The sequence below is a fragment of the Carassius gibelio genome, chromosome B13, assembly GCF_023724105.1.
Source record: "Carassius gibelio isolate Cgi1373 ecotype wild population from Czech Republic chromosome B13, carGib1.2-hapl.c, whole genome shotgun sequence".
Taxonomy (NCBI): Eukaryota; Metazoa; Chordata; class Actinopteri; order Cypriniformes; family Cyprinidae; genus Carassius; species Carassius gibelio.
In genome coordinates, this window is record NC_068408.1 from 7,036,707 (window position 1) to 7,049,661 (window position 12,955).

Sequence of the window (12,955 nt, forward strand, 5' to 3'; positions counted from 1 at the left end):
CTAGGGAATCTCCATTTGGCTCCTTCTCGTCTGTGAGCGTGCCCAGCACCTGACCTCACCATATCGTATGTGCAAGTCTCCACATAGCAGCAGACTTGGCAGTAGCGATCCCTCACGTGTCTCAGGGATCGCGAGCCGTCCCGCCCTGACACTGCCTCTTCTGGATCCTCCGCTGAAGATGCAGTAATTAACTGTTGAGCCACTCGGAAGATTTCCACGTTTCTGGCGAGTAAGGGAAAGGCTGATTACAATTATAGCTGCGCCCTTTGGCTGCTGTGTCAGCAGGACACACTCTGTCTGTGTCACCGAGGAAATTGAAAGATTTAAGCCACAATTTAGGCTCAGATATCCTAAGATGAACATCTAAAGAAATGAAATACAATATTTAACAAGTCTGACAAAGTCGAAAGCAGTGCCTCAGTCAGACTGTGTACAGAAAGAAAAATCTGTGTGTATGGAGTTCATATTGTGATAATTGGCTCAGTGCCATTTAATGGCAGGCTTTAAGCTTTATGTTTTCATTCCATTGATTATCACCTTTGGGCATCAAAGACTATAATCAGCTAAATGTGATCAAGTTCAGGGTGTTGGGATTCAGTGGTGTGGTATGTGAGATTTTACATTTCATTTCATGAATTTCTTTTTTGTAACATAATTTCACCAAAAGGCCTTCCATGTAGACACTGTCATCTCAAGTACAAAAACCTTTGATAAAAGGTGCATGTTTAATATATATATACATTTTATTATGATTTATTTATTATTAAAACAACTCTGGAGACATGAAAGTGCTTGAAATGCTTTAATAAAAACTTGCATCCTTAATAGCTATATTTGTGTAATGACTACAGAGATCGGTCATAGATATCTTTTTAATATATATTCACACTGTATCGCAGATTAGAGTGCCCTGTTGCTTAATAAATGCTTAAACAGCATGTTTTGTAAGACGTAGTGAGAGCGAAAGATTTATGTGTGTATAGACTAATGCTTAAAACAGTGGCATGATTGTTGTCTGCAAACAGACCAGCCCTCTCTATCATTAAGTTTTTTCTTGGTTCAGCAGTAAACCAAGGGTGGGACTCTTGGACTAATTACATGAGCAGGTGGGTATTTCAGTGCCAGCAACTGTACGAACAAATGAAAAAACAGACTGATATTGTCTGAAGTATCTCTTCACATTCAAAGCACATTTGATATATAAAAGAGCAACTTGGTATATAAAATAAGAATGAAAAAAACTATTAAATACATGTATGTATCTATTGGCATGACAGCTGTAAATGATAATTTTTAGGCTGCACTACTGCAGCTTTAGATTTACTGTATTTACTATGATGTTACTGTGCTACAAAGTGTCGTAGAAACATTCAGAATATTTTATGAGGTCATTAAACTGGAGGTTCCACACAGTGTTGGTTTCTTTTCTGTTGACTTATGTTCTCATTTATAAATCATTTGTTTAGACAGCTCCATCAGGAGAATGATTGTATTTCATTTTTAATTAATTTTCTTATTTTCAAAGTCCATTTGATAAACAATTTTAGTGAAGAGGTCAGAAAAACAGATTCAGCAAAATAAAAGTAGTGTGCTAAACATATATCCCATGGGTAACCAGGCCAAATCCTCTGTAACTATCACATTTGGCTGGACAGACGGTGATGATGACAGTGATGATTTCATGTGTCACCGGTGTGTTACAGAGGGCAGGCGTTCTTGGGTGGATCTCTCTCTCTCTCAGTCTCTCTTTCTCTCTGTCATTCTGAGTATAAGTTTGTCTCAGTTTGTTTTATGGGAAGTCTTGCTGTGCCCATTCTGGGATACCAGCATGCCAGTGGAAATATCTGTTTATAGAATGTACATATTTGAAAGCCAGTTTAGTGGTCGATTAAGTTAAAACATATGTGTATGTTCTTTGATGTCTCAGTCTGTGGGCCATACATTTTTATTATTATAAAAAAAGCAATGTAAATGGATGAAACTTTAGTTTGGAGTGCTGACAGCTTTATCTTGAATAAAGACACAAATGGTAATGAAGATTTGGAACAGTGAGTTTTAACTGCCTGCTAATGATAAAACCTCATGTGGCCTATGGCTTTCTGTACATTTATATTGTTTTATTGCCAGTGTAATATTGCTATTTTTGCTGGTCAGTCTAGAGGAACAGCACCATAAATTGCAAATATTTTCCCCAACTCTTTTAAACTTTTTTTTTTCTTTTACAGAAAAATATGGGACAAGAAAGTCAAGGATTCAACAACCAGGTGAATTCAGTTGACTCTTCTTTGGCACTTCTTCTAAAACCTATTTCTTTACCACACTTCAGAGCATCTTCTTGTACTTTTAATTGAACTCTTAATGTACTACTGCTCTTGTGATATAAAGTATAATGTCTCCTAGATTGAGTCAGACGACCAAGAAGAAGGGTAACTGGGTTGAGAAAGTACATTGCCTGGGCACAGAGCCCAGTCTGGCAGAGTGTCATGCCCAGCTTTCAATCCCTCGAAGCCCTGGCCCCTGTAAGAACGGTCGCCACGCAGTGGCCCGGTGTGTCCCAGGACCACAGTTTGCTCGTATGTCCTCTGGCAGACCCCAGGCACCTCATCCTGCACAGGTATTCCTAAAAACATTTTGGTTATTGAGTTAATGATTGGCTTTAATGACTGGCAAAAAATTTAATATTTATACTTTTTAATAAAAAAAAGTTGATCAGTCATCATAATTATATTTTAATGGGTTATACCGAAATAAAAAAAGTAAAATAAAAATCGATCAATCATGACTTTTTGCACTGATAAAAAGTTTGGAGTCAGTTATTTTTTTCCTTAGTAACTTATAATTACTATTATTTAGCAAGGATACATTAATTTGATCAAAACTAACAGTAAAAACTGTTCACAAGACTGTTAAATTGTTACAAAAGATTTCCATTTCAAATAAATTTTGTGCTATTTAACTTTCTATTCACCAGCATTAATAATAATTAGAAATGTTTAATTAGCACCAAACCGGCATGTTATAATTATTTCCGTTTCATGTGATGCAAATAGAAATCAGTTACTATAATTTGTAATAATTCCTAATACTTAAAGCTATTGCTGCATTTTTACTGCAAATGCCTTGAGTTACATATCTTTTCAGTTACATTTAGTGATTTTAAGTTAAGTTAGCTTTTTAGAGACACTGAAACTGAATGATGCTTCCAGAAAGTATTTCATTTGACACGTATAGGAACCTTACTGTTAGGGCGTTTTGAATAATGTAGTGCTTTAGAGATCAGTTTGCAAAGCTATAACCACATATTTAGGGTTGGGGCTAATATGATGTTAGAATCAGTCTATATTTGTTGACGCTAATCTGAAGACTGGGGAAGGCATGTACACCACTGAGGCTCCCCAAATGTCTGTTGTGGTCAAAACCCTAATACTTAAAATGTAACCATGTCAATCTTTTTCTCTCTTCTCATAGCTGTCGGTGCGTCTGAAGGCCGGACCACGTCTGGGGGAAGGAAGAGTCGAGGTTCTCCGCGAGGGAAAGTGGGGAACCGTGGTTGACCACCGGTGGGACCGGATCTCAGCCAGCGTGGTGTGCAGAGAGCTGGGCTTCGGCACAGCCAAAGAGGCTCTTACCGGAGCATACATGGGTCAAGGTGAGAATTAATTTAAGCTTGAATGATCCCAGTTGGATCAACTTGAGGACAAGTAAAAGATAGAATTTCCATTTTCTGATGACATGTTTGAGTCAATATGGTGTTTATAGGAAGAAGGGGATTCATAACAACGAACGTGATTATGATCATACTGAGTTTGCCACATGATTCCACAGTAGTCTGAGTCTGAACTTTAAGTTGTAAGCACTGCTTATCTATAGGATACGCCTGTCTGCAGCTGAATATGAAAGCGGTCAGAGATTATGTTTTACATAATGCAAAATCACAATCTCCATGTGCAAAACATGGATTCCACATCAGAAATGAAGCTTTAAAGCAAGGAACATTCCCTTAACTTTCTGTGGCTCAGATCCACACTGCATGTGAGTTTACTTGGGCTGAGTGAGACCGAGTTCACCGCTGATCTGTATTCCAAGGAGAATCGGTGCAATCTGACAAGATGGGATAATTGCTCTGCCAAGGAGAAGTGATGACAGTAGCTATTTATTGAAGACTTCCCAATATCGCTCTGATGAAAAACACAGCTGCAATGTTTCAGTTTTTATTTAAAGAAAGGAAGTGAAAAGGGTTTTGACTCATAAATTATGTTTTATCAGGTGCCACCATTCAGAAAAAGTGAAATAATGAAATGTTGATTTATGGATCATGATGATTTTATGGGCATGTTATTTTGAAATATAAGCTGTACTGCACCAGTAGTGGCCCATATGAGAGTCCAGACACTTGAAATGAACCTGCGTAAGGTTGACATTGTCGTGTTATAGACAAGGGCTCAGTTTAAATTGCCAAGTGCCAAATACTGTAAGTACAACCAGTCTTTGATGTGTTACTTGCCTTTTGGCTGATAATTTTATTAGAAGGGCTACTTTTAAATTTCAGTTTAAAGCAACCATAGTGCCTGTTAGCTTGAACAACTTATAGGTTTATTTCTTGTAGTAAGCAAGCTACACTACTATTCAAAAGTTGGTGGTCAAAAGTTTTTATTATTTTTTTTATTAAGGGAATGTTTTATTCAGCTGGGATGCATTAAATTGTTCAAAGGTGAACATACAGTATGTAATATTACAAAATATTTCAAGTTTTTGGTCAATTAAATGTAGCCTAGGTTAACATAACAGACTACTTAAAAAAACATAAATATATATTACTGACCACAAATTTTGGAATATGTAAGACAAAAAAAATATAGAATCAAATAACAAAGGGTCTTTATGGTTTTGTGACTGGATTATTTGTTATATCACGTAGATCATGTGAGTGCTATAACAGCGTAATAACTCTCATTGAAATAAAATTATATACATTTTAAATAAAACAGGTAATGCAAAGTACAACTTATTGATGATTTAAAATAGTTTTGGTTGGAAAAAATAATCAATTCAACCAAGGTATGATGGAAAAATGTTTTAGAACGTGACTCCACTTGCTGATTTTTGAAGAAAGCCATTTGGATGAAGTGACAGGAATAGAGATCAAAGCTTATGATTCCTGCACGCCCGTATCGTTGAGGTCTTTAGGTATATTTATTGTCGTGTATAATTTTCCTAGTGCAGCCGAGGCCACAAAAACATATAGTGAGTGAAGAGAGACACAAATTAGCTTTTCAATGACAGAACAGAGCTGGACTGTTTGGGACAGGCGGTAAAAATAGGAAATCTGTTGAGATGGGATACACGTACCAGACTGTGGTTACCACTTTTAGAAATGATCCGGAATAATGGTGTTGGTACAGTGTTCATTGCACTGCCTGATTTTCCAGACATAAAGAGAAAAGTCATTATTTACTCTTGTTTTTGGGTGAACTATGGCTTTTTGTTGTCATTTTGGCTCTGTTGTGGATTTTTTGACTTTGGTTATGGAGTTGGCATGAACTCTGTATAACAATGTAGATTTTGTTAAGGTCAATGCAGCGTGAAGCAACACATTCTGCTGAGACATTCTCTAAGCCTGACCTCCCAGTAAGATGAAAGTAAACCTATCTGTCCTAAAGTTGCTAGATGACTTCATGTCTTGAGATTTGTTTGAATGCTGTATCTGCCGGTTTTACTTCAGTTAGACACTAAAGATGAGGAATTTCTAGTCACGCTCACACTTTACAGGCAAAACGTATAAGCATATAGACTTTTTTTTTTGTCTGCAGCAGTCACTGAGTTTATCCTCTGGCTTTGAAACTCATGCTGACATTGCACTTGGCTGTGAGAAATATTTCTTATATAGCAATTTAATCTGCTCCTAAAATAGGCATTATAGTCATCCCATGAAAGAAAAACACCATTAATGCGGAATATATATGTTGCTTTATTTTAGGGAGAAGAAAATGTCCATTTTCCGTAAACCACACTCTAGTGAAACACACACATAGAACCACTCCCTTTCCATCAGCCACTTCTGGAATACTTAGTCTTTGCTTCTATTTTGCTGTTATTTACTTGCCATTTTGTGCATACACTGTTTTTGTATTTATACTGAGTTTTACATTTTTTCTTTAAATATATATTTTTTAAATGCATAAAAGCATTTTAAGTACTAAATGCATAAACATCAAAAAAGACAGTAAACACTAACATTTCTAAAGTTTAAAATATTTCTATTTTAAAATGCCCATATTATGGGTTATGAAAGGTTCATATTTTGGTTTTGGGAGTCCCCAAAAACAGGTTGACATGCATGCAAGGTCAAAAAACACTTTCATTGTCTCATAATATGCATTTATTTGTACCTTATTTGCTCAACGACTCCCAAACAATTCTTTAACGATTCATTTTTCCAAACCCCTCCTTAGCATGATACTAATCTGCGGTGATTGGTCTGATTGGTCACATTTTCATTTCATCCGGACTGTAATGCCTGATAAAGTGGTGTTTGTGAGTGCAGTGCTGCTTTGGCCCTGTCCCAAATGGAACACTTCATGTGCATTTTCAGTCTTGCGGACTGTCCCTTAAGTCTACGAGACCGTAGGGTGTCCCATTCGTTACTATCATTCAAAAGGGTGCTCACGAGAGCCCCCTTTGAGGTCGTTATGCGCCCTCGATCCGCACTTTCATCCGAGCCCACACTGGGTTGAGCTCCGCTACAGACTTCTACCCGACAGTCAAAGTGGCATTACGTCACGAAATTGCGGACTCAGAGGAAGACTGTGAGTGTTTAGGGTGCCATTTGGGATAGGGCCTTTGTGAACAACGTTACCGGGGAAACCAATATTTTTAACCATCTAAAGCAGCACCTAGTGGCAAAGAATTAATTTGCATTTAGACCAATGTGAAAAGACCAACATACAATGGCTATGGGATTCTTTTTAAAAATGACTCTTTTCGGTGATTCAGAGTCGACCTTTTTATACACAGTGCACTTTCAGATTTAAAACTTTCTGGGATGTTTTCATTCACTTAGAGCTGTTACACACTGCATGAAAGGTCATTTTCAAAAATCCATTATAGGGGCACTTTAAATAAATGATGTTCTTTCTATTCGTCAGATAATCCTGTGACAGTTTCCATAAAAAAAAAATAATAATATATATATGTATATATATATGTATGTATGTATGTATGTATGTATATATATATATATATATATATATATATATATATATATATATATATATATATATAATAAAAAATAAGCACAACTGTTTTCAACATTAATAACAATATGACAACTGAAGGATTGTGTGACATTATATATGTAGACAGAAATAATGAATAACTTTGTATCACAAATTATATTTGAGCAAATAAAATAGAAAACAGTTATTTTAAATACCACCATATATTTCATTTGATCATATTTTAATCAAATAAATGTAGCCTTGGTGAAGTGAAGTAGCACATGACACAATGAGGATTGAGCAATTTAAGTTCGAATTATGATGTCATCATGCTGTTAACAAGAAAAAGTGAACAATATTTAAAGGTCTGTTTTTTATGTCTGTCAATGGGGTTTTCAGTGACTCTTAACTTTCTTGTTCATCCCCTAATCTTTGATTACATCCTTGAATATATGTAATGTTCTCTGCGAGGGAACATTTCCATATTAACCCTCAGGGTTTTAGCCAATCTCTAGCAATTTGCTTCCCAGAAGCGAGGCTGAATAGCGTGCTGTGTTTGCTTTTGGGCTCTATCATTTTTGTTTCAAAACTAAACAGCTGGTCATGATTTCTTTGCTCTGGTAGAAATAGGACTTTTTGAACTTAGCCGAGCACAGTGCAGTAGCACGTAACCACTGTTTTTCCATAGCAGTTCATCTAGCTTTCTACTTCATTTACCCTTATTTTCCCCAGCATGTATTTCTGAGATCGGGAGAAACTATATAATTACTCTTACGCTAATGTTGCTGTGGTATATTTATGCTGTGTAGTTAATTTCACATCCTTGTGCGATTTATATCTGATGTTTAACACAATGCTCACTTTAGGCTCTGATTTAGCGGCCACTTCATGCTGAAACGACCAATGTTTTTATGTCACAGTAAACAAGAGGGAAATGAACTGTGATATGATCTGATATGAAGTCAAGCTCTTTTATATCCATAAAACTTCAAGAATGTGATGATAATGATTTTACAAAATAAACACATCTGATCAGATTCGTGTGTGGCCTTGTGGTGTATGATACACTCTCAGACAAAAAGGTACAAAACAGTTACCGGGGCAGGATACAAAAGCTAAAAGATACATCTTTGTATTATATTTAACCATAAATAGAAGTACTTTAAAAGGGCATATAAGCAGTGCTAGTAATTCATTACATGTAATCAGATTACAAAAATTATGTACTTGTAATTAGATTGTATTACATTTTAAAATGATCGTACTCATACAGTTAATTTATTTTATACATTTGTCTTCCAACATTTCATCAACCCACAACCCTTCGATTGCGAGTCCGACTCTCTAACCATTAGGCCATGACTTCCCTATAGTGAACATCTATAGAAGTAAAGAACAACATTTAGACAGCATTTTTTTAAGGCAATGTTTAGGAAAGGGTCAGTTAGAAAGTACCCAAACAGGCCAAGCGTTTGTTATTTTGTTTTATATTTGAGACTTTTTAACTTGTGAAGCGCCAGTGACATTTATTGTTTGTTTGTTTTACAGGGACGGGGCCGATCCACATGAACACAGTGCAGTGCACTGGCACAGAGCGCTCCATTTTGGATTGTTACTTCCAGGAAGTCCCTCCCTGGACATTCAAACACAGCCAGGATGCTTCTGTCAAATGTTATGTTCCTAAGACAGGCTTTGAGAGCACGGTAAGCAAAATGATCACAGGTTACTCTGATATGATTCTACATGCTGTGAAAAATATGCCAACTCCTGTCATTCATGCTATGTGCACAGCTTTCAAAGATACTTGGATATTTAAGACTTTTATATTATATAATAAATTATATTGGGTTTATTAAGTATAAATATGCACAATTAAAATATCTTTGTATTGTATAGCATATGTTTTTAACAAATATGGCGACTAAAATGTCTTTATGCATTATATGCATTACTTTAATAACAACAATAAATGCCATTTATTTTATATACATGTACAGATTTAAAATGTTTTTTGATTGTATTATGCCTTTTTTGACATTTATTGTAAATATGCACACTTAAAATATCCTAGCATTATGACATTTATTTTAAATATATATACAATCTTAAATGTCTTTGCATTTATGCAATGCATTGTATAGTAGTTATTGTGTGTGTGTGTGTGGGTGTATATATATATATATATATATATATATATATATATATATATATACACACACACACACACATAAATGTTTTTGCATTAAATGATGTTCATTAAAACAAATGTACAGACCTAAATATATATGCATTATATAATGCATTGTGGCCATTATTATATTTCATATATTATATCATGTTTTAAATATACACAATTTAATGTTTTACATTAAATGCAGTTATTTAAAATAAATATACAGACTTAAATATATTTGATTTATATAGTGCATTATATGGCAATTATTAATTTTTGCATTAAGTGACATTTATTAAAAAAATATATAGACATATTAAATGTCATAAGGCATTATATAACCCGAACATATTTTATTTTAAATATTCATGATGTCTTTGCATAATATAATGCATGATATGCCATTTATTTAAAATAAATGTACTGATTTAAAATGCATTTGCATTCTATAATCATTAGACAATGCAAAGGCATTTAAGTCTGCAGAGGCAGTGTACTGTGTTAAGACATAAAAAAAAAAGAAAAGAAAAGTGCAATCTATAATGCATAATTCATTCCTGGCATTCATAGCACCAGCAATGCCAAGGTCATGGGATCAGTTCGCAAGGAATGCATGGACTGATAAAATATATACCTTGAATGCAATGCAAGATGTTTTGAAAAAAGTTGTTTGTCTTCCAAATGCATACATTTTTTGCATAAATGTTTGCATTTAAATATGTACCTTTAAATGCAACATCTAAATTGTATAGCATTTATTTCAAATATACACACTAAATCCATTAAACCTCATCTTTAAATCAATTAAACCTCATCTAGTTTGTTAAATGTAATGACAAAAAAATGGCTCAAAAATTTGAAGTTAGTTCTGAGAAATTCTCTAGCATATGCCATGACATTTTTAAATGTGAGATCAAAGTGTTCAGATACTCCTTGAGGGCACTGTAATGTGTAGTTTTGATGTCTGTGAGCGTGTTTGTGTTTCAGGTGCGGTTGGCAGGCGGCAGGGACCCGGCTGAGGGTCGTGTGGAGGTGCTTATGGAGGTGGGGGGCAGAAAGCGCTGGGGGACAATTTGCAGTGAGAACTGGGGAATAAATGAAGCTATGGTGGTATGCAGGCAGCTGGGCTTTGGTTTCGCCGCACGTGCCCATCAGGTGAGACTGCTAGAGAATGTTGGGTTTTCCAGTAATATCGCTCTAAATATGTCTCTTGTCTTGTTTGCTTTGGTTGCCTTAGTTTGTGTGCATTTGAGAGCTTCCTGTGAATGTTTAGGGGCACAGGGCAGGATATATCTGAGCAACATTAGTGTTATACAGTAGTGGTTTTGTGGAGGTGAAGAGGTGGGACAGGTTAACAGTACACTGTATTTTCAGACAGAATGTCAGGTACACTTGTTATGCATCTTGCACATATTTGTACTTCATCTGTTTTGAGCAATAGTTGAGAACATGAATCAAGACAGTTATACTTTCAGGGCACATTGCTGTCTACCACATGTGCAGTACTGTACTGCTTATGAGAGTAAATCTCATAAAGAAATAATAAATCATACTTTTCATAAAGAAAATGAAACCTATTTTCAGCATTAAATTTTATCCCAATTTTTATTAAACTTGAATGAAATTAAAATCAATCCAAGCTGTATCTCTCTCTGTTCTCTTAAAATTCTGCATTAAATGTGAATTCAGTATAATTGAAATATAGTTTTTTTATGATTAGAAAAATTAACCCCACCCCCCAATATGTGATGAGGACAATTAATGTCATAAAAAATAATGCCACAATGCCAACCATCCACCCACACCCCACATTTATCTTTTTTATATTATATAAATATATTTATTTAAGCTCCGGGCCCATATATTAGATTATCGCATTATAACATTTGAAACTTTTTAATATGCATTAAATATACTTTTGATAAATAAGTCTGTTGTTTTTTGTGCCCCAACGTTATATTTTTTTAATATATATTTAGTACAAAGTCTGTTTAAATCTGTTAATTCTTACAAAACTCAGTTTAATTTAAATATTGAAGTACCACTAGAAACTAGAAGGCCAGTGAACTTTCCAAAAGTATTTAATGTCAAATGCCTTATTCTAAAAATCTGTATGACTCAGGTATAACATTTCATATACAGACAAATAAAAGACAAATAACCTTTTGGCATTTAGGAAACATATTATTGGCATGGAGACCCTGCAGCTGTAGAAGTGCTGTTGAGTGGATCTCACTGTGTGGGAACCGAAATGTCCATCCAGCAGTGCCGTCGTAACAGTCACGTGCACTGCCCTCGAGGAGGCGGAGCTAAAGCAGCAGGCGTCACCTGTTCTGAAAGTAAGTGATGGAGTGAAAGAAGGTGCGCTCTAAATCATATACTTATGCACTATGCCATTCGGTGTGTTCACACTGAAAATTACAAAAAGAATGACATATACCTCGATGATGCACTTAATTAACCAAAAAAAAAAAAAAAGTGTGGAATGTTCAACACTTTATGCACTCAGCTGCCACAGCTTTAATGATGTAGCGGAGGTGGAGGGGTTAATAGACTCCAGTGATGGATGACAAAAATAGCCTTATAGAACTTATACAGTAGTGAGTACATAGTGCTTAGAATAATTGCATAGTGTGTAATCTGATGCATATCTTTCACTGAATGATCCAAATGAATAAATCATCCTGTTTTAGCGGCACCTGACTTGGTTTTGGATGCACAGCTCGTGCAGGAGAGCGCTTACCTAGAAGACAGGCCTCTGCACCTGCTCACCTGTGCACATGAGGAGAACTGTCTTTCTTCCTCTGCCAAGCGTATGCAGTGGCCGTATGGGCACCGCCGCCTTCTGCGTTTCTCCTCCCGTATCATGAACTTGGGCAGAGCCGACTTTCGTCCACGTGCCTCAAGAGAGTCGTGGACCTGGCACCAGTGCCACAGGTGAGGGATCATATATATCCAGACATATGTTGTAGAAAAGTGCATATTCATTAAGCGAGGCAATCCAAGTTATTATTATTATTATTATTATTATTATCTTGCATTGTTTTTAATATTTTATAAAATTAAATAATTAAATCATAATTATTTATTTAAGTGAAAAAATATAGTTTATTTATTTATTTAATAAATAACATTCAGTACACCAGATCATAGTAGTCTGCTGCATCCTCCATAACTGTAACACTCTGTTAATAAACAGGATACTTAAATAATGGAGACAGCACATGGATTAAAATAATTCAGGAATAGCCCTGATGTATGACGCTCTATTTTCTAGAAGAGTTTTTGTGGTTACATTTCCTTTCAGTTTAGTCATTCATTTCAGCTTGCAATGAAAAGAACATACACTTCTTTCTAAAACGGGTCATGGGTGGTCAGCAGGTTTGCGTCATCTTTCAGATTAATTAGCTGCGTCGAGCACCTCCACTCTCTTTATATGTGTTCTGAAAATAATTGCAAACTCATTCTGTGGGAACAAGATGCCCTGTTGTGGAAGAGTTGTGGGCTTTGCGTGTTCGCAGGCCAAACCTGTTTTATTAATCTTTTAAAACAACACAAGTGAAGC

At 35.5% G+C, this 12,955-nt stretch overlaps 1 protein-coding gene across 2 annotated transcripts in view; it reads left to right on the forward strand.

Annotated features, from left to right (window-relative positions):
* loxl4 (lysyl oxidase-like 4) overlaps positions 1 to 12,955 on the forward strand; it is a 35,354-nt gene that overhangs the window by 13,546 nt on the left and 8,853 nt on the right. For both annotated transcript variants that reach the window (XM_052572297.1, XM_052572298.1), the window contains 7 exons: positions 2,226 to 2,264; positions 2,401 to 2,614; positions 3,469 to 3,649; positions 8,766 to 8,920; positions 10,378 to 10,545; positions 11,567 to 11,729; positions 12,084 to 12,327. In XM_052572297.1, the coding sequence (XP_052428257.1) occupies positions 2,226 to 2,264; positions 2,401 to 2,614; positions 3,469 to 3,649; positions 8,766 to 8,920; positions 10,378 to 10,545; positions 11,567 to 11,729; positions 12,084 to 12,327 (1,164 nt within the window). The remainder of the gene's footprint in view (positions 1 to 2,225; positions 2,265 to 2,400; positions 2,615 to 3,468; positions 3,650 to 8,765; positions 8,921 to 10,377; positions 10,546 to 11,566; positions 11,730 to 12,083; positions 12,328 to 12,955) is intronic.